The 26,893-nt window shown below is 42.8% G+C and overlaps 2 protein-coding genes across 3 annotated transcripts in view; both read right to left on the bottom strand.

Moving 5' to 3' along the window:
- Positions 1-1,598: 1,598 nt before the first annotated feature.
- LOC138635221 (neurotrypsin) lies at positions 1,599-21,696 on the bottom strand. Of its 2 annotated transcripts, none has more exons than XM_069722596.1 (15): positions 21,194-21,696; positions 19,744-19,783; positions 16,839-17,081; positions 16,259-16,397; positions 13,395-13,570; positions 12,930-13,077; positions 10,687-10,865; positions 8,390-8,531; positions 7,194-7,408; positions 6,880-7,021; positions 5,183-5,461; positions 4,954-5,076; positions 3,765-4,045; positions 1,950-3,246; positions 1,599-1,887 (listed from the first exon to the last, which is right to left on the bottom strand). In XM_069722596.1, the coding sequence occupies exons 1-14, from the start codon at positions 21,263-21,265 to the stop codon at positions 2,927-2,929; spliced, it is 2,499 nt and encodes an 832-aa protein (XP_069578697.1). In that variant the 5' UTR covers positions 21,266-21,696; the 3' UTR covers positions 1,599-1,887; positions 1,950-2,926. The 2 variants fall into 2 exon arrangements, with proteins under 2 accessions (XP_069578697.1, XP_069578696.1); XM_069722595.1 differs by having other exon boundaries at positions 1,954-3,246.
- A 4,985-nt stretch (positions 21,697-26,681) lies between these two features.
- chchd1 (coiled-coil-helix-coiled-coil-helix domain containing 1) overlaps positions 26,682-26,893 on the bottom strand; it is a 4,430-nt gene continuing 4,218 nt past the window's right edge. Inside the window, exon 3 of the mRNA XM_069722600.1 lies at positions 26,682-26,872. Coding sequence (XP_069578701.1) covers positions 26,762-26,872 — 111 coding nt within the window. The 3' untranslated portion in view covers positions 26,682-26,761. The remainder of the gene's footprint in view (positions 26,873-26,893) is intronic.

Here is a 26,893-nt window from a genome sequence, read left to right as displayed (position 1 = left end):
CTCGGTTATGGTGTCGAATAATAGACAGAAAAGAATAATCATCTTATTACGGTCCTATTAGAAGTCCTGCACAGACAATCATCATCTGTCTTCTGTCTCCCCTGGAAGACGTCTGCAGAGCCAGAAATATAACAGGGACCCCTCTAGTCCGGGACCACCTGTTAAACCTGCAGCTCTCTAATGAGCCCAAATACAGTTTCTTTCCCTCAAATCCACCAACACACACACAGGATCTGCACAGACTGTTTTATTTTTATTACAACATTCTTTGGTGCAATATTCACTTGAGAAAAAAATAGACCACTCAGTGCAATATTATAAATTATATCTCAGTTTTTAAGTATCTACAATGTTTTTATATTTATTGGTTGTGTCCTTTTTGTCTCTTCACTGTCGTTTGTCTCTAATTTACACTGATCAGGAGAAGCACTCCTAATATTGTTTTTGTAAAATGACAATAAAATCGTTCTATTCTATTCTATTCTATTCTATTCTATTCTATTCTATTCTATTCTATTCTATTCTATTCTATTCTATAGCCACAAATATGTTTTGTTAGGTTACAGTACAAAAAAAGGTCAGTGCCAAATTTTAAGAAATTCCTGAGACTTCTCATTCACAAGCGTGGAAAGAAGTGACCTTGACCTTCGACCCTCAAAGTTTAATCATTTAATCATTTAATCTCTGAGTCCAGATGCATGTTTGTGCCACATTTGAAGAGATTTTTCCTCAAAGCATTCCTAAGATAAAGCATTCACAGTGACCTTGACCGTTGACCTTCGACCACTTATCAGTTTATCCTCGCTTCAAAATGAATGCTTGTGCCAAATTGTGGATAATATTTTGTTTCAAGGCATTCCTGAGATATTGTGTTCGTAAGAACAGAAAGGGTGGGTAATGATGGGTGTGAGGTCATATTGACCTTGACCTTTGACCTTGATTAAACATCATCCTCGCTTCCAGGTGAACATTTTGCAAAATTTGAAAAATTTGAAAAATGTCCCTTAAGATTGACCTTCGACAACCAAAATCTAATCAGTTCATTATTTAGTGAACATTTGAATAAATTCCCTCCAGGCGTTCCTAAAGTATCCCGTTCACTGGGTCAGTGTGAGGTCACAGTGACCTTTGAATGTCTTATTAAATATCATGTTTTTATTTTGTCTTTGTGGGTAATCTAGTGTAGACTGGTAGGAAAAACTATTCTAATTTCCTCTATTTAAAATTTAATTTAAATCACAATAGAGTGCAAAAAGTGAATTATTTTTAAAGCGACTACAGCATAAGTCAAAAAATAATAAGTCATAATGCTACAAAATAAATATCCTTGTAGTCTGTTGTGTTCATCTGCTCCCTGCTGAACAAACCTGACTCTTCGTCAAGCTGTTTCACAATAAAAGCCTCACAGCACCGTCGACGTCACGCTCTCTGAATATCTGCAGGATGTGCTGAGATTCATGAAGAACATTTTAACATAGAGAGAACAAATTAAGGTGTGACAACAGTCCTGTGGAGCAGTGGACAAATGCAATTAAGTTATTATTCCATTATTCCATCACATTTTCACAGTTTTAAAGAGAATGATTGTCAAGACGGGATTTGTGAGGGACTGTGGAGTCATTTATTGAAATGCTTTGAGAAATGAAACAAAACAGAAAGTTTGATGGAGTGATTGAACACTGGTGTCTTGCATAATTTTAATAAATGTCCCAGCAGCATGGTTACCAACTGCACTGTTTACATGTCTGTGGTCTCAGTGGAATGTAACCATGTTAAAATAACCAGCACTGAAATAAATACAGCTTCACAAATGATTTGTCCAAATACTTTAAAACAATAAAAACAGAACACAGATATAAAATATACAGTACCTAGTTTGCACTAAAGCTGTACACACACACACACACACACACACACACACACACACACACACACACACACACACACACACACACACACACACACACACACACACACACACACACACACACACACACACACATAATAATGATAATACTGATGAGACATACTGAACAGTGATATGCCGTTTCTAATTTTTGAGTGCAATGACTGCTGTCAGAAACATGCCTGCATTAACAACAATAATCCAAAAGGAACACAAAATATTTCAGTACTATCCACCAAGTAAGAACGATTTTATTTTTATCATCTTTAAGACGGAGCCTCAACTTCAGGTGGAGCACAACCCACCTTTTCATCATTATGAGTTAACATACGAGTTTCTTCTGCAGAGTAATGACGGCGCAGACCAGGTGTTGAACAGTGAACCCTCCCCGGTGCATTTTACCGTGTCGTGCTTTAACGGTTGATCTTATAGAGCTGTAATTAGTAACATTTTAGTAAACAGAAATACACGTGTCATTAATAGTCGTGTAGATAGTTGGATGTGTGGAATGTTAATGAAACATACAGATTGTCTGTGTTTATGACGACTCATAATTTCTCACACAGCACGATGCTGCATCTACAGCGGTGATTGTAAGGCATGCGTTTCAGTGCAACTTTTCACGGCAGGTTTAGAACAGTACTGTTCACCTGTGTCATATGTACACATGGGGGAGGTGGATGGGTGGGTGGGTGGGGGGGGGTCTTCATGGGTCCACCTGCTTCCTTGGAGCTAAGGTCTATCTCCACAAGTCTCTGGTCTGTGCATCAGTGTCTGTCTTCATCCCTCCTGTTTGGATATCATAAGTTATAAATTAATACAGGCGTCTCCTCCCGGATGGAAATTTACCTGATTATGTTATTTACATGCTATTTGAAGTGATGCGGGAAATGAAAGAAATGACCTGAGCTGAGTATCGGAGTCCAGCAGGAATGAGACAGAAGCAGGTTTAAGTTGTAACCAACACACAGCTCCAGAAGAAGAAGCCCGTTGATGACACGTTCCTGTTGTCCTCCATCATTAGTTCTTGTAGGGTTTGTTGATGACCTTGTCAATCCAGCGCAGGAACCTGCTGACACGAGTGTACACCCCCGGGAAGGAGGGGTTCCCACAGCCGTGACCCCAGGAGATCACTCCAGTCAGCACCCAGTGACCCCCCTCCCCCTGGCAGACCAGTGGACCCCCGCTGTCGCCCTGGCAGCTGTCCACACGGTGGCGCTCCGACAGGCTCCCGGCACACAGCATGCGGCTGGTGAAGCGCTCACCGTACTGCTTCTTACACTTCCAGGCTGGAAGGAGGGGGACCCAGGCCTGGAGGAGGGTCCGGGAGTACTCCGAGTCTGATGGCGGGAGGCAGAGAGATAAACGAGTCTTATTATTTACATCAGAGGGAGAAGAAAGGTGTCCAATAGAAACACAAACAACGAAGCAAACATTAAAACACTCCTTCAACAATGTCAGGTGACCGTCTGTGCAGGTATAAGAGTGAATACACTGCTGCCACTTGATGCCCATGGCACACTCTGTGTGTTGCCTTTGTTAATGTCTAACAGGAGCTGCCATCTTTCCCTGAACTGGACCACTTATTTTCATTTAGTTACTAATTAGTTGTATGTGAATTAAAGTTTGGAATATATGAAGAGTGACAGTAGAGCTGCTGAATCTCTGAAACTGTTATCTGATCATCTGATAGCAAACTGACACACATACAAAACAGGTGGAATGTTCCTTCAAGCTGTTCCCTGGTTGTGGCTCCTAAACGTTTCTTGTTCCTGTTTTCTAATGACAGACCAACAGGTGGACGTTCTCTGGTGCTTCTGTCCTCCTGAGGAGAGGCTGATCTGAGCGCTGAGGTCACCTGTGATGCCCCAGCCGGTGATCACGCAGGCTGCCGGCCTCCTCTCCCTCCTGTTTCCCGGCTCCGGCAGACACACCGCTCCAGTGTGCGGGTTGAACGCCACACAGTTGCCCTCCGTGCCTCTGAGCCGCAGCAGGGCGATGTCATACTCCCAGCCCTGACTGTGGTACTTTCTGTGGATGACAATGCGTTCGGGGGACAAGGTGCGTTCAAAGTCGTCCTGCTCCTCAGTGTGGTAGTCGCCCAGACGCAGGACGTAGCGGGTCGGGTCTCTGCCGAATCTGGACGAACAACGAAGATTTGAAATGACGGACTTGATAAATGCCTAATATTATTATTATCATAATTTTTAATGGGCATTATTTTATGTTCAATCCGACGGCTCAGAAGGGATTTAGTTCTAACAAATACAAAGCACACAACATGGGGCATCGCCAGTAAGGAGGATTTTATACAACAGAAAAAATTACACAGAATTTGTTCGTATATGTGTAAAATTGACTAAGAATAAATCAATCAAAAACACTAAATCAAAACTTTACATCAATGTAAAGAAAAGGACTGTATGATGTCAGCAGGTTGGGGGAGGAGCTATTTACATAAACATAACAGTAATCTTTTACAGTTACTGAGAAAAAATATGTTATTAAATTACAGTTAATATTCAAAATGTTGGTGATTACAAAGTAACTACATCCGTAAATAATCTTTTCAGGAAAAAGCTTGTATATAAGTTGTAATGTTCATTCTGCTGTTTGAATCTTTTTTGCAGGAATGTCTTCTGTCTCCATTAATGAGCCTTGTTTCTGATTGGCTCTCTTGTTTGAAATAACCCTTCCCCTCTCATCTGTCAATCAAATCAATCATATTTGCATTAATATAAAGGGCTCGAACGTTACAATCCTGAGGACAGTTTGTTTACCAGCAGTGGAAATGTTCAATGGCACACCAGTTGAGTTCATGTAACTGTAGTCAGCCACATAAAATAAAGCACCTCCACCCCACCATGTTATTAATGTGTGTTTAAGACTTTAGAAAAGTTATTAGATGTAATAAGTTACATTTGATAAAGTAATTAAAACAGTTACATTACTGGTTACATTTGAGAAGTAACCTTCAGCCCTGGGCGTCACTGACAGGATGCTGCCTGTACCTCCACAGCTGACCATCAGGGGGAGCCGTTTCCTACCTCTTGAAGCAGTGGGCGGCAGTGACGACCCAGCAGGGGTTGATGAGCGACGCTCCACACAGAGGATGGTGGCCTTTAGACTGAGAGCGGAGCCACAGAGACACCTGCCAGGGCCACTCCCCCCTGATGTCACAGAGAGACGAGTCAGCGGGTCAGAACTGCTGCTGTGCTGCTGGACTCAACCAACAGTACAACAACACCTCCGCCATGAGTGAGTGTGCATGTTAACCTGAGAGCCTTATCTCCTCCGATGATCCTGCGCTGACGCCGCTGATTGTTCAGTCTCAGGCCGCAGGTCTGCGTTGCCATGGTGCCGTCTCCCACAGGATCCAGGGTGTAATCACAGATGATGCCCGCATCCTCACTGTGACGGCAGTCGTGGCCGTCTCCGCCCTCAGCCGGACACTGACCCAACGAGGTCTCCGTCCCCGAACACTGAACGTTGTCCAGGTGGATGGGACCCCGACCCTCTCCAAAATAAGCCATGGATCGTGCTTTAGCCACCCCGCTGGGAGGACACATGCAGAGACATTTATTGTTGTGATCAAGATTTTTTTGGGGCAGATATTGTCAGAAATTCCAATTTGCAGAGTTTGAAGTGATTTTTTTGGCAGAAAAATTGCAGGTCAAGGAAAAAACTTTTTTTATTTTCTTGAACTACTACCTGATAAAGAAGGAGCCATTTGTAATCACTCCTTCTGATAATGAGTATTTGACCCATTACAGAAACATTTTAGTTCTCTGAACCTACAGAACCATCATGAGGCTCAAAGTTACAAACAACATCCTGAGTGATAAAAGTAACCTCGCTTCATAGAACAGAGTCTATGACTGTAAAATAAAAAACAAAGGCTACATCTGCTGTCAAAATAAGAGCTGTAAATTTGTTTTAATCCCATTAATTCAACACAGACCGTATGTAGTCGAAGTCTCTTGCAGGTGGAGGGTTGTATAAAACTAATCTGACACACTTAATCCCAAAGTAAAACCAAATTTCCCATAAATCTTGTTACTTCTGAGTTTTTCGGGTGACTAAAACTTCACAGTAATCTTTAGCTTAATGCTAACCAGCATGCTAAAATGTGACAGGCTGAAGTTTAGGTGGTTTATCATGTTCACCACTCACAGTAGTCCCAGTCCAGTACAGGTACTATGAATCCATTCAGTAGTGGTCAAATTTCAAAATAACAACCTGCATCGGATAAAAAGTCAGAGATCACCAGAATCACCAGGATTCATCCTCCTGAGATCATCACGTTCTGCAGACATATTTCAGTCTGAACCTGAGCACTGAGCCAACCAACCGACCAAACAACCGACCAACCGACCAAACAACCGACCAACCATCCAACCAACCAACCAACCAACCAACCAACCAACCAACCAACCAACCAACCAACCAACCAACCAACCAACCAACCAACCAACCAACCAACCAACCAACCAACCAACCAACCAACCAACTGTCCAACTGACCAACCAACCAACCGACCAACCAACCAACCAACCAACCGACCGACCGACCAACCATCCAACCAACCAACCAACCAACCAACCATCCAACCAACTAACCAACCAACCAACCAACCAACCAACCAACCAACCATCCAACCAACCATCCACCAACCAACCAACCAACCAACCAACCAACCGACCGACCGACCAACCAACCGACCAACCATCCAACCAACCAACCATCCAACCAACCAACCAACCAACCATCCAATCAACTAACCAACCAACCAATCAACCAACTGTCCAATTAACCATCCAACTAACCATCCAACCATCCAACCAACCGTCCAACCATCCAACCAACCGTCCTTGTCATCACTGCTCCCAAGTGGAGGAACCGTTTCCATTCGGGATACTCCAGAGCTTTTTGTTTTTGATAAAACATTCCTAAACAGATTTAATGATACTAACTTGAATCCCAGCTGTCTGCAAACTACAGCTGCACTGACGTCGTTCCAGCCGTCGTCGCACACGCTGCCCCACTGGCCATCGATGAAGACCTCCACTCTTCCTTCCTTCCTGCTCTCTCCCGCCACCAAACGCACCAGAGGAGCTGCAGACAAATATCAGAGGGAGAGCTGCATCACTGCGTGTGGATGAGAGTTTATCATGATTATTACCTATCAACCATCAAGTTTAGACTTTGCTTCGGTGTTGTCCTTCACCAGGTACTACGCAAACATCTTGTACTGTAAGTGTGACAGGTTTCCACTGTGACTACTCACCAACAGGAGGGAAAACGGCGGGTGCATTGTTAGTGTCGCCCCCCCTCTCACAGCGGACACCGATGTCCTCGCTGTGTGAGCAGTCGTGTTGGCCCAACTCAGAGTGGCTGCAGGCCAGTAAAGCGGCCTCTGATCCCCGACACTGCACCTCATCCAGCAGGATCGGACCACGACCTTCTTCATACATCCTGTCGGGAGCCACCTCTGCTCGGCCCCTGCAGACAGAGAGCTGGGTCATCTCTGTGTGGACGGACAACTCAAGACACATTCGATCTTTTCTACCTGAAGCTGCATGCGTGCTGCTGTTCATCAGTGTTATGAACTAAGATAAGAATTAAGATATACGTCGTTAATTCTAACTAACCTCTACAGTCAGAGTGTAACGTCTGGTAAAAAGACGCGAAGCCCTCAGTGATTGTAATGTCGGTCTGTCTGTCAAACGCGTGTTGTGTCACCATGAAAGTCAGTTTGGGTGTTTTGTTGTTTCTTGCCCTCCTTTTGTGGAACACAAAGCAGTTCAGCAAACCATAATTGGCAATTTAGTATTAAAAGTACTAAACCCAACGATGCTCCCCAGCTGATATATGTCAATCACGCTTCAAATGCCACTCACTGACAAGACTACCAGCTTTATGTATAATGCGTTAGAAGACAAAATGGCCAACTTGCTGTTTAGTTTGCTGTGGACATTCAGGGCATTTCACCATTTGCTTCTCATTTGACATAAATGTCTCATTTTTCCTCACTTAACGGTCTTATTCTTGTTTCTAAGTCCTGCGAGACGTTGGAAACATATTCAATGAAAAGATGTGAAGAGAGAGAGGAATCAAGCGAAGATGGTTTCTGAGAGATGACACATCTTTCTCTTTAAACTTTCATCTGGACCACTGCAGGTGTCAGCAGCTGAGTTTGTATTTGTACAAGAATGTAGCATCTTTAAAAACAATAAGAAGGGCATGTGGACTCCTTTGTTTGGCCTGCTGACACCATGAACCAGAGGGATGAATATTCACTATGAATGGCAGAAATGTGAGCATGTTGTTCAGTCTGTAAGGTTGAAAAAAAACACCGTAACATTGAATTTTATTAGGAGAAGAAACTTTGTGTTTGTTAAGAATGATCATTCACATATATGATGAATACACCAGCTGTTCAGCTCTTCGAGGTGGTGACTCAGATGTTGGTGATGCACTGACCTGAAGCCCAGCTGCCGACACACTACCTGCGCGTTGAGTTCGGTCCAGTTGTCGTCACACACAGTGCCCCATTGTCCCTGGTGGTAAATCTCCAGCCGACCCTCCCAGTGACTGTCGGCGCCCACCAGACGGACCGCACCGTCTGCAGCCACCCAGGACACACAGACATGGTGTTAAATCACACACTGAGAGGCCCGCATGACCAATCTCATCTGTTCTAGTGTTGGTGTCAGGTTGACTTTGCAGTACTTGGAGATAAGTAATAACTTCGCCATGGTAACACAATGTTAACATGCTGATATCTGAGGGAAAAATGATCAACTTTTCATGTTGGCAAAAGCTTTTAGGACATTTCACCAAATCAGTAAATGTGAACCTTTTAGTTGTTCAAGAGGGAAAGTGGAGTGATGGTCAAAGTCTTTTGGATTCATCGTCTATGGGGTCCATAAATATTTGTACAAGATTTTGGCACGAAATCTACCTGACAGTTGTCGAGATATTTTAACTTCAGATATTTTAAAATCTTGAACCAAAAATACAGAAGTGCAGTTTGGACCAATTTGGAATTTTTGTGGCTCAAAATGAAGCCAGCTTTCCCAAGATGGGCAGAGAATTTGCTCAAACCAGGTGTAAGTCCAATGCAGTCAGTGCAGGGCTATTTATTTAGGCTGCAGTGGGCAGCGTGCACATTAACAGACCTATTCAATCCTATTCTATGATCTATGTATCTAATTCCATTTACATGAATAATTAAAACAATATTTTTTTAGTGCAACCTTCTGATTCAGTTAGTCATTTAAAAATGAAGTTGACTCTTGTCTAATGAATTAGATGTCAATCAGTCAATCTCAGTCATATAATATAAAAAGCACTTAGACGAACTGTTAAAGTTTTATTCAATTTAATTCATGATTGGAATGTAAATTATTCACACTCAAAGCTCCCGATGCGGTTTATTTACTAACACCACAACATCAGTTTATTTACTAACACCACAACATTAGTTTATTTACTAACACCACAACATCAGTTTATTTACTAACACCACAACATTACTTTATTTACTAACACCACAACATCAGTGACGTTTGGAGCACATTGCTCTTCACCAGTGCTGATAATAAATGACTTGCATCGGGAACTTGATTTCACTGTATTATATGAGTGTTTCTTTGTTACTGCCAGCGTTTGACTTCTATAGGACGCAGATTTTTGTCTCATATCATTGAACCTCTGGACACCAGTTCTCATAATACCAGGGGAGGAGTTATGGACAATATTAGTTAAATCTTCCCAAGCCAAGTTAGCATCATCAGTTTGTGGAAGCTGACTTGTAGTACCTTAAAATCAATGATTATGAGCCTGAAAGTACAGGACAGGAAAGTACCGTTTACCCCTGAGGAAAGTTTGGCTTGTGGTATCGGTCTGTTCCTTCTAAAGGGGGATGAGAGGACCCGATTTGATTGGCCATGTTTTAAGTCGTCTGTGACACACCTAATTTTCTATTCCTCTGCTGCGATGGAGGACCACCTTGTGCTTGTGTTCACCAAACTTCCAAACAAGTTGGACACACCTGTTGGTGCTCCCCACACACCTGCGCTGTGCCGACAAATTTACGGTCCTCTGTCTGTATGAATTTTACAGGCAGCTAGAAAACTACAACGGCATTCGGCCGTCACTCAATACTGCTCTACCCAGCTTTACCTTATACTTTATTATAACCTCAAGGGGGGAATTATATAAAAATTCACCCCGTGTACAGTTATCGTGAATATGGAAATTAGCTAAAGAATTCAAAACCAGGCTGTAAATTTCGATTTCTGTGGTAAACTTGAGCATTTTAATCCGGACTAACTTGCTTTTGGAGGCAGCCTCAACTTTCACCAATGAGTCTACAGATGGTAAAGTCCTGAGCTTCTCACCAGTCAGTTGAAACTAAAGAAACATTGTGGACGGGAAGTGAAATATATTGCTGCTGTTGCCTTTGCAATTCAAGATATCACAGTGATATCAGTTATCACAGAATTCCTGCTTATAGAATTTATAAAATGATCTTTGACTTCTTGCATTGCTTCGACCGAAGGCCAGTTGTTTCCCAGAGGAAACACTGCAGTGTGGTCTAATGTCAGTGTGTGAGTTTCTGTGTTCCCTTTGAACCAGGAAGTTGGAATTTCTTAGTGCCCAGTCAGAAATTTCAACTGGATCGGAAATTGGATTTCTGAAAGTTGGAAAAACCTCACAAACTCCAACCTGAAAATCCAAGATGGCAAGTGTGTGTTTCCCTCCCGAGCTCTGACCTGTGTATGGATTGCAGGACACCCCAGCGTCCTCCTTGTGGTCACAGTTGTGTTGCTCCCAGTTGCTATGAGGACACTCCTCCAGAGAGAGTTCGTTGCCGGTGCACTGAACTGCATCCAGCAAGATGGGACCGACACCCTGGCCGAAGTGGGCCCACATCCAAGCTTTGGCCACGCCCCTGTTGGTCAGGACAAACATCAAGTGTTCATGTGTAGGTTTAGATCAGTAAAACCCCAAAAACTGTCCAAAATATTCATATTAGTGACAGGATGTATATTAAAAAATGCCATACAAAATCAACTAAATGTGTTTAAATGTAAATACCAGTCTCTTCTTTCACCATACTTCTTATTGGTTGTGTGAAATATTAAAAGAGCAGCAGAGACCTACTGCTTTCCAGGTGAAGAGCAGCTGACATTCTGGATTTGTTTCGTAGTGTGTTTGTTAGAATGTCTTTCATAGCCATCTACTCTGGCTGAAATGACTCACACACAAGTGGATCGCCTTGTTGATAGTGCTGCAGCCTCGCTGTGTAAAAAAGACAGTGATGAACCAGAGGAGGGTGTTTCCATGGGGCGATATCACACTCTTTAAAACGGATGTTGTAAAAGCTGGAGAGGAAGTGGTGTTCCACTAATTTAGAAGAATTTCACCAAGCCAGGAAGGATAGTCTGTTAACATATAATAAAAGTCCTCCATAATGCCAGAACTGCATATTATTCATCATTAATAGAGGAAAACAAGAACAACTGCACGTTTCTTTTCAGCAAAGCGTCACAGCTCTGTTGAGGTTTCTATTCCTTCAGCTCTCAGCAGTAACGACTTCATGAACGTCTTTGCGACTAAAACCGTGACTGTTAGGAAGAAATGTAAGAGCTGATTTCTATTTCGACCACTTCTCTCCTGTTGATCTTTCACCAACTGTTTCATCTAAACCATCAACGTGTCTTTTAGACCCCACACCAACCAGACTGATGAAGGATGTTTTACCTTTAATTAACACTCACTTACCTGATCAATCTGTCTTTATTCACAGGCTACATACTGCAGACCTTTATAGTTCTCTTTATCCAAGTGTATTAGTAAACTATAAAATGATATCCAACCTGCCCTTTATTTCTAAAATCTGTAAAAAAAGCCGTTTCAAATCAATCATGTGATCCTTTGCACAGGAATGAGCTGTTTGAGGATTTTCATTTAGGATTTGGAGTACATCAGAGCACAGAAACAACACTGGTGAAAGTTACAAAGAATCTTCTCCTTGTTTCAGACAATTGACTCGTCTCTGTCTTTGTCCTGCTGGACCACAGATTGATCAAAACATTTTATCACGGAGACTGGAACATGTTATTAGGGTCAAAGGAGCTGCACTTTGCTAGTTTAAATCATATCTTATATGTCTTATCAGACCATTTTCTTTATGTCAACACAGACTCTTCCACACACACAAAGGTTAGTCATGGAGTTCCACAGGGCTCTATACTTGGACTGATGCTTTTCACCTTGTACTTGCTTCCTTGAGACAATACTATTAGGAAATACTGCATAAATCTCTATTGCTATGCCGATGACACCCCGTTATATCTATGAGGCAAGATGAAACAAATCAGTGTAACTCCGAGCATGTCTTAAAGACATAAAGGCCTGGAAGACGTGTAATTTACTAATTCTAAATTCAGACAAAACATAAGTTCTTGTATTTAAACACCTCAGGAACAATTATCTAATCATACAGTTACTCTGGATGACTTTGTATTGGCCTCCATCACTACTGTTAGTTGTTGAAGAGTTACTTTGGAGTTATTTTATATATGTAACATAATTCCGATGTTTTGCATTCGTGAAATTTTGAAAGGAGAACTTTTACTTTTCATGAATCCATATTGTGGCTTTTCTACTTTTTTATGATTGAATTTGATCCTTTTTAGTAAAACAAAACTATATAATAAAAAAAACCTGAAAGCATTACTGATATTGCTTATATTACAAAAGGGTCTTAATTCTTCTTCAATGACTGACGAAGAAACAGATAAGCTTTTAACATTGGTAAAATTGGATAAATATTCATTCATTTGCTCCATCCTATCCACTTTACACACAGTTAATGACCAAAGCTACATGCCCTTCGTACTTCTGTGTTCATTTAGACTTTTACACTGAAAGGATTTTAAATAAGAGGATATATGAGGTGTCACAGCTGGGGGCTGATCCTTACATTGTTTGTGTAGCAGTGGTTTCTTACCCCAGACCCAGCTGTCGGCACACCACCTCCGCATCCGTGTCGTCCCACTGGTCATCACAAATGGTTCCCCACCTGCCATTATGGTACACCTCCACACGGCCCTCAAACTCCTCCAGGCCTCCCACCAGCCTCAGAGGGATCCCAGTGCCTGAAAGACAAAATGTAAAGCAACACCTGGTCCAGTGGATCACATTCACAACTACCACCAAATACTGTTGGATTGGGAAAATGCAGATTATTGTAGCCAACAAAACCCACTCAATTCTGGTTTATTAGTATCAACTCTTCTCACAAAATAAGATCTCAGCACACTGATTGTATATTCCCAGAAGTGAGATCCCCGTATGCTCCATGTGACACAGTCATCACCATATGTGGACATGAAGCTCTGTATTCACAACACATTGGGTGGATATGTGTCTTTTTGTTGTCTTCATATAATCTGAGGTGACACCCGGATCTCACCTTCAGGCTCAGTGCAAACCACCCCTGCTTCGTTGCCATGGTTACAGTCACTGGCGACAAACTTCCTGCTCCGGCACTCCAGTAAGGAATTCTCATTACCACGGCAACCCAGACGCTCGTAGTGGAAGACGGATCCTGGGCTGAAGTAGGAGTGCTGCAGGGCCGTCCCAATCTCACTGCATGAAGAGCATTTAGATATCGTACACGGACAGTGGAAATGTCATTAAAGAGACCTTAAAGTATTTAAATGTCAAACTAATGGAAGATACTATACAGGGAAAAAAATGGCAATTTGAATTCCCCAGGAAATTAGAGAAAACTGATCAATAGCAAAGGTGAAACAGGAAACGCTGTATTCACTGCAGAAGTCTGTCAGCTGCAGGCTCAGTGGTGTTGTCATCTTTAGTTTATTAGTTTTAAGCCTGGTGTTTGGAAAGTCTATGTGTCCTGGACGCAGGGCCACTGTGTATACCCTGAGAATCACAATGTGAAAACTTTATTTATCAAAAATGGTCTTGATACAAATGCTAAACACAGACTTAAGACAAGAGGAAATATCGATAAAAACTGAGCCTCAAATGTAATAATAAAAATAAAAATAAAAAATTTCAGTGAATGGAAATTGTGCAAATGTTCATAAGTAATATAAAGGGAGGAATCAAAGTGCGCTGTATAATCTGAATATAAAATATAATACAGTTCAATATAATAAGAAAATAAAGATATGTAATAAACCTATCCCCAAGAATGGGACAATATTTCACTTTCAAAACTCCAGCAACTGGTCTCCTCAATTCCCAAAAGAATTACAGAGTGTTGTTAAAAGAAGAGGTGATGCAGCACAGACACACCTTTGTTTTTAATCCATCAAATTCAAAATAAGCATACATGTTCCAACAGCGTCCCAACTTTTTTGGAAACAGGGTTGTACTTAAACAGGACATTTATTTTGACATTTTATTATTAGAGGCTAATTAAGACTGTGAAAATAGAATCTATCAGAATCCAAATGGTTTCTGGTTGAATAAGCAAGACATCTGGCTGCAATATACAGTACAGTACATCCGGAAAGTATTCACAGCGCTTCACTTATTCCACATTTTGTTGTTACAGCTTTATTCCAAAATGGATTAAATTCATTTTTTTCCTCAAAATTCTACACACAATATCCCATAATGACAAAGTGAAAATAGTTTGTTTAAAATTTTTGCAAATCTATTAAAAATAAAGAACGAAAATATAACACGTACATAAGTATTCACAGCCTTTGCTCAATAGTTTGTTGAAGCACCTTTGGCAGCAATTACAGCCTCAAGTCTTTTTGAGTATGATGCTATAAGCTTGGCTCCTATTCTTGGGCAGTTTCTCCCGTTCTTCTTTTCAGGACCTCTCAAGCTCCATCAGGTTGGATGGGGAGTGTCGGTGCACAGACATTTTCAGATCTCTCCAGAGATGTTCAATCAGGTTCAAGTCTGGGCTCTGCCTGGGCCTCTCAAAGACATTCACAGAGTTGTCCCGAAGACATTCCTTTGTTATCTTGGCTGTGTGCTTCGGGTCGTTGTCCTGTTGGAAGATGAACCTTCGCCCCAGTCTGAGGTCCAGAGCGCTCTGGAGAAGGTTTTCATCAAGGATGTCTCTGTACATCGCTGCATTCATCTTTCCCTCCATCCTGACTGGTCTCCCAGTTCCTGCCGCTGAAAAACATCCCCACAGCATGATGCTGCCGCCACCATGCTTCACTGTAGAGATGGTATTGGCCAAGTGATGAGCGGTGCCTGGTTCCCTCCAAACATGACGCTTGGCATTCAGGCCAAAGAGTTCAATCTTTGTTTCATCAGACCAGAGAATTTAGTTTCTCCTGGTCTGACAGTCCTTCAGGTGCCTTTTGGTAAACTCCAGGTGGGCTGTCATGAGCCTTTTACTGAGGAGTGTCTTCTGTCCGTCCACTCTACCATACAGGCCTGCTTGGTGGAGTGCTGCAGAGATGGTTGTCCTTCTGGAAGGTTCTCCTCTCTTCACAGAGCAACGCTGGAGCTCTGTCAGAGTGACCATCGGGTTCTTGGTCACCTCCCTGACTAAGGCCCTTCTCCCCCGATCGCTCAGTTTGGCCGGGCGGCCGACTCTAGGAAGAGTCCTGGTGGTTCAAACTTCTTCCATTTACAGATGATGGAGGCCACTGTGCTCATTGGGACCTTCAATGCTGCAGACATTTTTCTGTACTCTTCCCCAGATCTGAGCCTCCATACAATCCTGTCTCGGAGGTCTACAGACAATTCTTTGGACTTCATGTCTTGGTTTGTGCTCTGACATGCACTGAACTGTGGGACCTTATATAGACGGTGTGTGTCTTTCCAAATCATGTCCAATCAACTGAATTTACCAGGTGGACTCCAATCAAGTTGTAGAAACATCTCAAGGATGATCAGTGGAAACAGGATGCACCTGAGCTCAATTTTGAGTGTCATGGCAAAGGCTGTGAATACTGATGTACATATGATTTTTTTTGTTTTTGATTTTTAATAGATTTGCAAAAATGTCAAAAAATGTGTTTCATGTTGTCATTATGGGGTATTGTGTGTAGAATTTTGAGGGAAAAAAATGAATTTAATTCATTTTGGAATAAGGCTGTAATATAACAAAATGTGGAAAAAGTGAAGCGCTGTGAATACTTTCCGGATGCACTGTATAATTCATCTTATAACAACTGTTGATCATGTGTTTTTTACTTGTTCTCCTGATGAAGGCCTTGACGGGCAGTTAAAAAAACACCATATGGGTTTTAGCTTTGTGACAGCTGTTTTTTTTTTTCGTTGTCTACACGTGTGTATTTTTTTTACATACATGACATTATGAAGTGGCCTCACCTAAGTCCGAGCTGTCTGCATATGACGCTGGCATCGCGGTCGGTCCAGTGGGTGTCACATACCGCCCCCCACCTGCTATTTAGGTAGACCTCCAGACGCCCGCTGTTACCTGAGGACCCCCCCACCAACCTGGCTGCACCTGCAAACAACAGGAGGAGTTACAGTGTACATAAATATAATATTCTTAACAGTGATGACAAAATAAAATAAATATACCTTTTAGTTTGGTACTTTTAATAATGAGCACTTTGGTGATTGAAACACCAGCTGGAATATCCATCAATTAACACACCCACCCGTCTGTCCATCCATCCATCCATCCATCCATCCATCCATCCATCCATCCATCCATCCATCCATCCATCCATCCATCCATCCATCCATCTACCCATCCATCCATCCATCCATCCATCCATCCATCCATCCATCCATCCATCCATCCATCCATCTACCCATCCATCCATCCATCCATCCATCATCCATCCATCCATCCATCCATCCATCCATCCATCCATCCATCCATCCATCCATCCATCCATCCATCCATCCATCAAGTACCTGGTACTCTCCCTAAACTCACCCTGCTGACAGTCACAGTAGGCCCATCCAATGGCTCCAGATGTCTGCCTGAAGAAGCACCAGGGTTTGGTCTCCCGGTCCGGGTTTCGGCAGAATCTGTGGTCTCCCAGGGCTCGGCCCGGGTACTGCTGCATGTAGTCTGGGAAGTCGGTCCACTTCAAGCACGCGGAGCCTGAGTCTGTGTGGGAGACTGAGCCATTATAGTAGCCCAGTTCTGCGAAGCCCTCTGAACAGGAGAATGGTGCTGTGGACGAAGACAATAAAACTGCATCAGGACATGTGTCTCAAACACTGCAGCAGACATGGAGGATCTTTTCATGTACAAAAAAATCTGAGTTTTTGTTAAAATAATTCACTCAGTGTAGCTTCAATGACGAGCTGGAACAGAATATGTGCTGTATGGTACTATCTGACTGAAGCATATGAAAGAGAAAAGCATCATGGGTAATTCAGTTTATTTAGGCTCCATTACAGAGTGAACCTAATACGGAGAGGACAGAAAAGAGACCCGGCCCACTGTAGGAAGGATAGGTGTAAAGAAAAAAGTGATGGTTCTGGTCCAGGTCAAGCACCGATTAGTAACATCCACAGTAGACCTGATGGGTCGGTCACTGGAGGCCGTCCATAAGTCCCAGAATAAAGCAGAGCTTCCATGATCCTCCAGGATAAACACAGTCGTTAGCGGCTTCAAGTGATGACTGATGTTTTGTTCTCTTGTTCACCATTAGGATCTTTATGAGCTAACCGCGACTGCAGCTGTGGGAACACCAGCAGCTTCAGGTTGTGACTGAGTTGTTAAACCGAAGTACACGTCGCTCACGATCACGTTCATCTGGAGGGCAGATGGTCAAGGCTGCCGCAGAGATACGTGGAGGACGCTTAATAACAACCAGAAGGACAGAAAACAGTAAAACTCTTCTATTAAACTGCTTCCTGGGGAGACGCTCCGACTGCCTCGCAGAAGAACCCCAATTTACCCAGAATCCTTCAGGCAGTTACTCAACGGTGGTGGAAGGAGATTCATGCAAACACAAAAAACACTCAGCAGTCAACTGAACCCTTTTTCATAACTTATAAGGCCCTCAGGTAATTCACATGACTCAGCTGTCTTAACTGTGACTGGACACATGAATATACAGGTAAAAAAAGTGAAGCCTGCATGGTTTACTGTGAACAGACCTGCTGTTGCTGCAGGAGAGAGAGAAGGACGGACCAGAGGAGCACCAGGGGTCCTCTGCAGGCTGATGTGGCATTATGACCAGTCTGACCTGCATCGTGTTTCAGACACTTGAGACCGACTCTGGACTCTGACTGAGACCGTGTTGAACAGCCGTCCTGTGTCGTAGTGACTTTCTGTCTGACTGCTGGTGATGGGGGAGTCCTTCTGATGTGGAGGCTGGTTTACACCAGACAGAATGTTTGGTGTGATGGCCGGACAGCTCAGTGTGTCACACAAACATGCTTCAGACATGCCTTCTGGCAAACACTCACTGAGACATCAGCTTTGTAACTACGGAGCCCCAAAGTGGCCATAGAGAGAAAAAACTATTTAAATCGTGTGCACAAAATAATAAATAGATTTTAATCAATTTGTGCGTACGAGATAAGTTTATGTAGAGCGAGACAGCACAACAATCTTTCTCCTCACAGTATGAAGTTCACCTGCTTCAACTGTCAGTTGACCAAATATAAAGTTGACAGCATCCTCAAAGTCAGCATGTTGCCAACGATATAATCCACAAACTCTCAATATCATCATTATTGTCTTTTACTGACAATATATCATTTACATCCCTTTATTACAGCTGTGTTTAGTTAACAGAGTTGACCACAGCCAGTCTGACGAACAACTCCGTTAACTAAGAACAGCTGTAATACAAGAGATGTAAAGGATTGTTAGGCTCCGTACATAGCAGCTGGATCTTGACAGATGTAAAGAAACATGCAGAAGAAGCAGGACTAATACTTGGACTCATGTGAGATACCAACTGAAATCACAAATGACATGACTGGAATATAGAAATGTGTCCGACATCGTGCTGTCTCGGAACAGAAAGACCCACTGCAATCACATCTGTCTCTTTAAGCACTCATCATGATGGGAATAGGATGCTGAAATTAAAACTGCTTATCATAAAGACAAACTGTGTTAGTCAGAAGAACTCACTACACTGACAGACGACTGTCAATCAAAACACACAGATGGATTATATGAGGACGTAGAGTAAGTGAATGAAAATAAAAAGATAAGATGGACCTTATATCACCAACGTAAAAGAAGTGGCGTCTGTGACACAGCAGAACGACAGAAACAACGGCAGAACTAATACATTAACGTCCAGATGTAATCTTTATTATCTGCAGAAACCTGAGCAGCTTCCTGCGCAGTTCTGATCTTCTGTCATCAGGACGAGTCACATCATCCAAACAGAACCCCTGATCACACTGACAGGACGTATCTGCTCTTGATTACAGAGGTTTTAACTCCACAGACACGCAACGTGATCTGAGACCACGAACAGCAGCAACCAGCGCCGTCCTGCATCCTGCTGCTCACGGCCTGTGAACAGAAAAACATCCTGCTACAAGAGTCTCGTCAGCTGGGAGGCCCGGTCCAAGCCGAGGCTCGCTAATTCAGCTGATTCAGTTCAGAGCAGCAAGGGAAGAAAAGAGCTGACGAAACGGCTGCAGCTGAATGATAAAGGTTCTGACTACAGCTGAATGATAAAGGTTCTGACTACAGCTGAATGATAAAGGTTCTGACTACAGCTGAATGATAAAGGTTCTGACTACAGCTGAATGATAATAAAGGATAATAAAGGTTCTTAGTTTGGAAGTGAAGCTGTAACAACATGCAGACCTTCATCATTTAAATCCTGCCGATGATGTTTTGAGATGAGCCTCACCTGCACTCTGCACGATGTTTACGTGTCCCCGCTCAGAGACCTGTGGAGGAAACAACAAATACACAAATTAAAGATGAGTTATGAAGCATCAAACATGTGGTTCTGGTTTCACACACAGGTCGACCGCACGGCCCCCCACGCGTGTCCGATTAAATTCATTCATTTCATGACATACAGCAGCTGCAATAAAGTCAACTTACATAATATAAGTAGGAGTTTCAGTGTGTGAAGTTCAACAACAACTTCTTTCTCCCTGCAGTTATTTAATATTCTGTTAGATTAATATTTGGCCCAGTTGAGGAAGTCGTAAACTGAAAAGCTGCTTGGAGCAGCAGCTCAACCAGAGGGCGCCAAAACCTGACAATTAAAAACATTTATAACTTCTTGTGGGTTCTTTAAACTTTAATACAAACTTCAATATGCAGATCACCAGCTATATTTTAAGGTTTATTATGTCACTGTATTTCTTTTTAATGAGTTTTCTTTGAATTCGATCAGGTTTCAGGAGGACGTGGTCACAATCTCCCTCTGGAGCATTGAAGCACTTAAACTGCTGGTTCACTTTCACACTTTTTTCTGCTATATGAGACAGAAACATAAGTGAGCAATGACTTTGACCTGCTGATATGAAGCCAACAGCCCAACAACCAATGAGAGGATCAATAAACAGACAGGGCAGGTCTCATGTTTTCTCTGAACACAAATATTTATAAGAATCAGCTGCTGTTCAGCTTAAATATCCAGCTGTGAAATGTTGTTAACAGTTATATATATAAATTAGCTCTGGATAGCAACAAATGCCCGTTAACACACAGACTCAAAGTGTCTCGTATATATATATATATATATATATATATATATATATATATATATATATATATATATATATATATATATATATATATATATATATATATATATATACAGTTTACAACATTACAACATTTCACAGCTGGAAATTAGACGTGAAAAGCAGCTGATTCTTATAAACATCTGTGTCCAGAGAAAACAATACATGTATACAATATATGTATATGTATATACATATATGTATATATGTATATACCTGATATATATATATATATATATATATATATATATATATATATATATATATATATATTATATATATATATATATATATATATATATATATATTGTTTTCTGGATAGCAACTAATTCCGTCAACACACCGGCTCAAAGTGTCTCAGATTACTCTCTTGAGTTTTTTCCTATAATTAGAAGAGAGCCAAAGTTGTTTGCAAGAACCTTCCTGGAACATTATTGAGAAATAAGATCATTGAGTAAGTGTCCCACGTCCTCCCGCCTTTTGGAGCTCACATACCGTCCCCTCCGTGCCAGTGAACCGTGCCAGAGCCCGGTCCAGTCCACATGACACACCGTAAACATCAGCTTTATATAGGCTGGGAGTGTTTGGCAGCACGCTCACCTCTGCAGAGACAGACAGCGCCAGGAGGAGACAGCAGGGGACAATCCCGGACACGACTTTCCTCCGGTCCATCCTGCTGAAGGAACCATCTCCTCCACACCGTCCACACACACACACACACACACACACACACCTTCAGCAGGACACCGCGCCCTCCGGCAGACTGTCCCCGCTAAGACCCGCACCGACACACCGCCTGCAGTCCGCTCTGAGCTCCGGTCCAGACATCCAGCCCGCTGCCGAGCTAAAAATGACGCGCTGCTGGAAGGGAGAGGACATACCGATGTGTGTGTGTGATGTGTGTGTGTGTGTGTGTGTGTGAGGGTGTGTGTGTGTGTGTGTGTGTGTGTGTGTGTGTGTGTGTGTGTGTGTGTGTGTGTGTGTGTGTGTGTGTGTGTGTGTGTGTGTGTGTGTGTGTGTGTGTGTGTGTGTGTGTGTGTGTGTGTGTGTGTGAGGGTGTGTGTATGTGTGTGTGAGGGTGTGTGTGTGTGTGTGTGTGTGTGTGTGTGAGGGTGAGGGTGTGTGTGTGTCTCTCTCTCTCTCTACTACTTGAGTAACTCGAACTGCAGCTCCAACCTAAAAGTCTTCACTTTATAATAATATCCTGACAAATCTTTGCTTTCGTCCCGAGAAGCAACATGTGTAACCTACAAGCGCGCGCGCGCACGCACATGCTCACGCGCACATGCAATATTTGTCTTTCTGGCTTTGTGAGGACGTCCATTGACGTAATGCATGCGGGTAGGACCTAGAACCCGAACCCGGAAGGTACACACATGTCCTGTTAAATCAGAGGTGTGAAGCTCGAGCAGCCCTTAATAAAATAACAAATGTTAGAAGGTTTGTAAATGCTTCATTTTTACAAGACAGATTTATGATTGATAAAATCTGGTTTAGGGGCAGGAACACGTGCTCCCTCTGAACCCAGGACTCCCTGCAGAGAGGACACTGACTCATTCAACTCAGAGGATCAGACAGATTTAAGATTGGAGGGGACAAAATTCAAAAACAAAAAAAAACACTTCACTTGACTTCAACTCCAATGAATTGATAAATGCCAGAAATTCAAAATGATGTTGTAAAAAGGAGAAATCAGCCAATCAGCTCCTCATTAATCTGACAGGACACAATAGATCAGGCCAGTCAGTGAGGTCGGTTCAGCTGAAACTATAACAGAGTCTTAGACAATAAATCCTGTAATATTATTCTAACTCATGAAGGCTGAATAGTTTTGACTCACTGCTCTCCTCAGAGGGACCAGAGGACAGTCAGACACTCTCACCTGGACACTGATGGGGACGAGTTTTCATCAAAGCCAGACCAGAAACACAATCCCTGTTCCTCTGGACTGTCATGGATTTAAAGTTCACGTTTACCAGAGCACACTGTAAACACAAATGTTCAGATTAATTAAATAGATTATGTCTTGAAAACTTAAAAAAAAAAGCTGGCATGTATGTTAGTGGGCTTGCAGACGTCAGGTGTGTGGAGGCTCCGCCCACAGCTCAATCTACAATAGAAGATGTTTACTCAAGCTTTTAAGTTAATCACACTTAATGTATTTGAGGTGATCCCATTAACTAAAAATATCTAAATTCACTCAAAAAAACTTTAATTTAACTGTTATCAAAGTGTGCATATCGGATGTGATCAAAATATCTAACTTCTGAAAACAGCTGACTTTCATCAACTCCAATCAGTTGCCTTCACTTTTTGTTTAATTCTGGTCATTTTTGGGGGGTTTACAGTGCAGGAAGTAAATATGTACGGTTCAGTGTGGATGAAGGTGACGTGAGGTGTGGTCATAATGAAGTACAGTTGTGTCTGGATAGTTTCTCAGTGATCGTGACAATCTGACACCGGAGAAACATCTGAAAACAGCTGCAGCGTCTCGGCCAACAGTCAACATCCTGTCTCAGTAACACTCTGGACATCTGACGGAGATCAGACGGAGATCTGACGGAGATCAGACGGAGATCTGACGGAGATCAGACGGAGATCTGACGGAGATCAGCTGGGCCGGGACCACTGAAAAGGCTCGAGAGGCCGAGTTTTAATGGATCACTTTGGAGGCGCTGATTGTTTTCCTGTTCAACCTTTCGCAAGCACACATGATTGTAACTCCCGATCTCGATCGTATCATCTAGCGTCTCGCTGCGCCTCTCGGGGAAGAGGCCTCAGAAGCTTTCTGGATGTTGGAAATAGCATCGTCTTCACAGATCCCCGAGAACAACCGTGAAACAGCTGAGAATTTTCTGTGACTAAATCCCAACAAGGCGTCAACAGGAGCTGGACGAGAAGAGAACGCTGATCCACAGACCGCACGCAGGAAATCAGTCAAACATGAACCAGAGAAGTCCTGAGAGCTGGAGAGTTATTTAGATTCATGTGGTGTCATCAGGTATAAACTGCTGCTCCCTCAACATCTGGAGGAAAATGTTTCCCACAGTATGAAAGTGTTGGACAGAAAACACACCGATGGTTTGGTATTCTCGGGATGTGTGTGTGTTTGTGCTCTGTAGCGGGCAACAATAAAATCAGCTGTGTTTAACATCTGGATGTTGAAGAGGAATTCAAAGAGTCAGCGGTCGAGACGCCCTTCAAAGATCGAATCTTTCAAACTGAAAGCTGCAGACTGAGAAGACTGAAGAGATGTCACCTCAGTACGTTTCCAAACATCAGCAAATCTCCCTCAGAGCCTCAGAAGACATGCTGTGTTCCAGATGTTGTACTCGTGTTCCAGATGTTGTACTCGTGTTCCAGATGTTGTACTCGTGTTCCAGATGTTGTACTGGTGTTCCAGGTGTTGTACTGGTGTTCCAGATGTTGTACTGGTGTTCCAGGTGTTGTACTTGTGTTCCAGATGTTGTACTTGTGTTCCAGATGTTGTACTCGTGTTCCAGATGTTGTACTCGTGTTCCAGATGTTGTACTTGTGTTCCAGATGTTGTACTCGTGTTCCAGGTGTTGTACTTGTGTTGCAGATGTTGTACTCGTGTTCCAGATGTTGTACTCGTGTTCCAGATGTTGTACTCGTGTACTAACACTCATCAGCGTGTTCTCACTGTCAGTACAGAAACATCAGTTCACTACAAGTACCAGGATGATGCACTCAATAAATAGAAAGAAGTGTGAAACTCTGGACACTTTCCACCCTAAACGGTCGCCATCTTGGCTCCGTAGAGGAAGGGGGCGGGGCCACCGACGTAAAGGATTTTCAAATTAAAAGCGTGTGAGGAAGCTGCAGCTGTTCCTGAACACAAAGTGTTTCTTCTCCACTGCTGGACAGAAGAATCAGTGTGTTTATTGAGTGTTAAACAGAGGACACAAAAACACACTGAATTCTGGGTAAAATAATTAAAGCTGCAGATATTTTGGAAGTCGATGTTTCTGCAGTCCACAAGTAAGAGTCTGAACATGTAAGAGCAGCATTTGTTCATGTAGGAGAAGTCTGTCATGTGGAGCGCAGCATTAAGCATTAAGCCCTTGAAAAGACGTGTCTGAAAGAGACTTAAACCGCTCTGAGGAGTTGAACGCTGCTCAGATGGAACGACCACATGGGAACTCACAACCTGCTGACTTTGCTGTTAATTTGAATGAAATGTAAAAGTTCTCAGATTTGGATGAACCGACTGGATGCAGGATGCAACAACACGCCTTTCGTCCACTGCCAACATTTTTTTTGTCCCACTAGTGGAAGAGACCTGAAAATAGCACTCAACTATTACTTCGGTAGAGGTTTCATGCAGTACTTTTACTTGTAACAAAGTACTTTTACTTCGCTGAGTTGGCACTTTTATAGGATGTGATTACTTCTCCCACAACTGTGTGTCGTGAGCATGTTTCCATACATTAAAATCAGGTGAAAATGTATTGAGTTTGGTGTGAAGCAGTGAATAAGGAGCTGGCAGACATGAATGTGAGAGGAAGTGAATTCTCTGCCGTCTGGACGTTTGGGAGGAAGTGATAAGCAGGGCGGGGAAGTGGTTCAGTATAATGAGGGCAGATAAACAACAGAAAATGCACAGCGGCGCAAACACAACACGAGATCCTTCCTGTCCCTCAGACACAACATGAAACACTCACAACATCATTAACCACATGTCAATATGTCTGCCAGGAATAAACTGACTGATGGAACAGGGCCGGACCAGGAAACAGGAGGGACAAGCTTCCTGCTGTCTCCTCCAGTCAGATGACAACAGGAACAACATTACGTTTTATTTAAATCTGGGTTTAGCTGAGCTCAGCACAAAGACTGGAAGCAGGGGACAGAAGTGAGAGCATCACAAACAGAAAAAAAAAGATTTAACAACTCGAAAACTTCATTAGATTGTGTCATGTGATGAAAAATTATGAATTATAACAAAGAAGTAAATGAGTGATTTGCAGTTTATGGAATATTTGTCACCGTATCTGTCGCTGATGACTTGATGAACAGAAGGAAGGAAAATCACATCCAACTGAGAGTCACACTTCATTTTGGTGAATGAAAAGATGACAAACAGTGAAGTGATTTATCTTGTGGAGGACATTCGTCCTCAGTGAGTCACAGCTACATGCTGCACTTCAGTGAAAGTGTGAGCTGCTAAATGTGTATTGTGAATTACTTTTTATATTGAGTTGGTAGTTGGAACCAGGACGTTGATTGAGGTGTTATTATGCAACATCTACAATCATAAGATAAGTTGTAACTTGTCAGTATAAAAAACAACCTCGTAGCATACTTGGTTTTGATGGGTGGGTTTATTTTCTGCTGACACAGCACACCTGCGTTCCTGCATGTTCCAACACATCGACCATCAACTGCAGTTTAAGAGACTCAAACCCAGAAAATAAAAGCTGCAAGCAAACACGATGCATTCCAGCAGGATGACGGAGAGGTTTTAAAAAGGGTCACTCCTCCCATCAGTCTCCTCATCCGGAGGAGAGGAAGAGGAAGAGGAGGAGGAGGAGGAAGAGGAGCGGAGCTCTTAGCCTGGATGTTAGTTATCTAAATCAACATCAGCAGAATAATTCAACACCAGGAAACATCAACACACACTTCTGAGGAACAGAGTAGAAGAAGCACTCAATGTCACTGAAGATGATCACAAATCAGCTGGAGGAGAGGTGGAGTCTGAGGGTGGAGCTGGTCCAGACATTTAAATCTGGTACACCGGTAACGCTCTGCATCATCAGTGGATGACACACACACACACACACACACAGAGAGACACAGACACACACAGAGAGACAGACACACACACACACACACACACACAGAGACACACACACACACACACACACACACACAGAGACACACACACACACACAGACACACACACACCTGATGGATTGTGGGCTGGATGAAGCCACTCGGACAAATTAGATTGAGGCAGAGACGTGGGAGTCAGCCGAGGACGTGAGGACACATTTCCTTTATATGTTAAGAGCGTGCAGCAGCCGGCTGAAATATGAAGCGCCCACAGGGAGGAACAGATGCAGAGTTTGTGTTCAAATCACTTTATTATTCATCCATCACGTTTTAAAGTCCTATAAAACACCTGACTCAGACCACCGTGCTCTCCTAGATCTCCGTCTGCAGGTTGGGATATCTCCTCAGCAGGGTGTTGGCTTGTTTCGGCGGCAGACGTCCTCCCTGGATGTTGCTCTGCTCCGACTTATTCTTCACCGCCGCCTGTGGAGGAGGAAGAGGAGC

The sequence above is a fragment of the Brachyistius frenatus genome, unplaced genomic scaffold (assembly GCF_029030835.1).
Source record: "Brachyistius frenatus isolate BFR_SWC_R1_liver_20210118 unplaced genomic scaffold, ASM2903083v1 Contig_296, whole genome shotgun sequence".
NCBI lineage: Eukaryota > Metazoa > Chordata > Actinopteri > Embiotocidae > Brachyistius > Brachyistius frenatus.
Note: the sequence above shows the minus strand (reverse complement) of the source record. Positions and strands in the feature narration are given on the sequence as shown.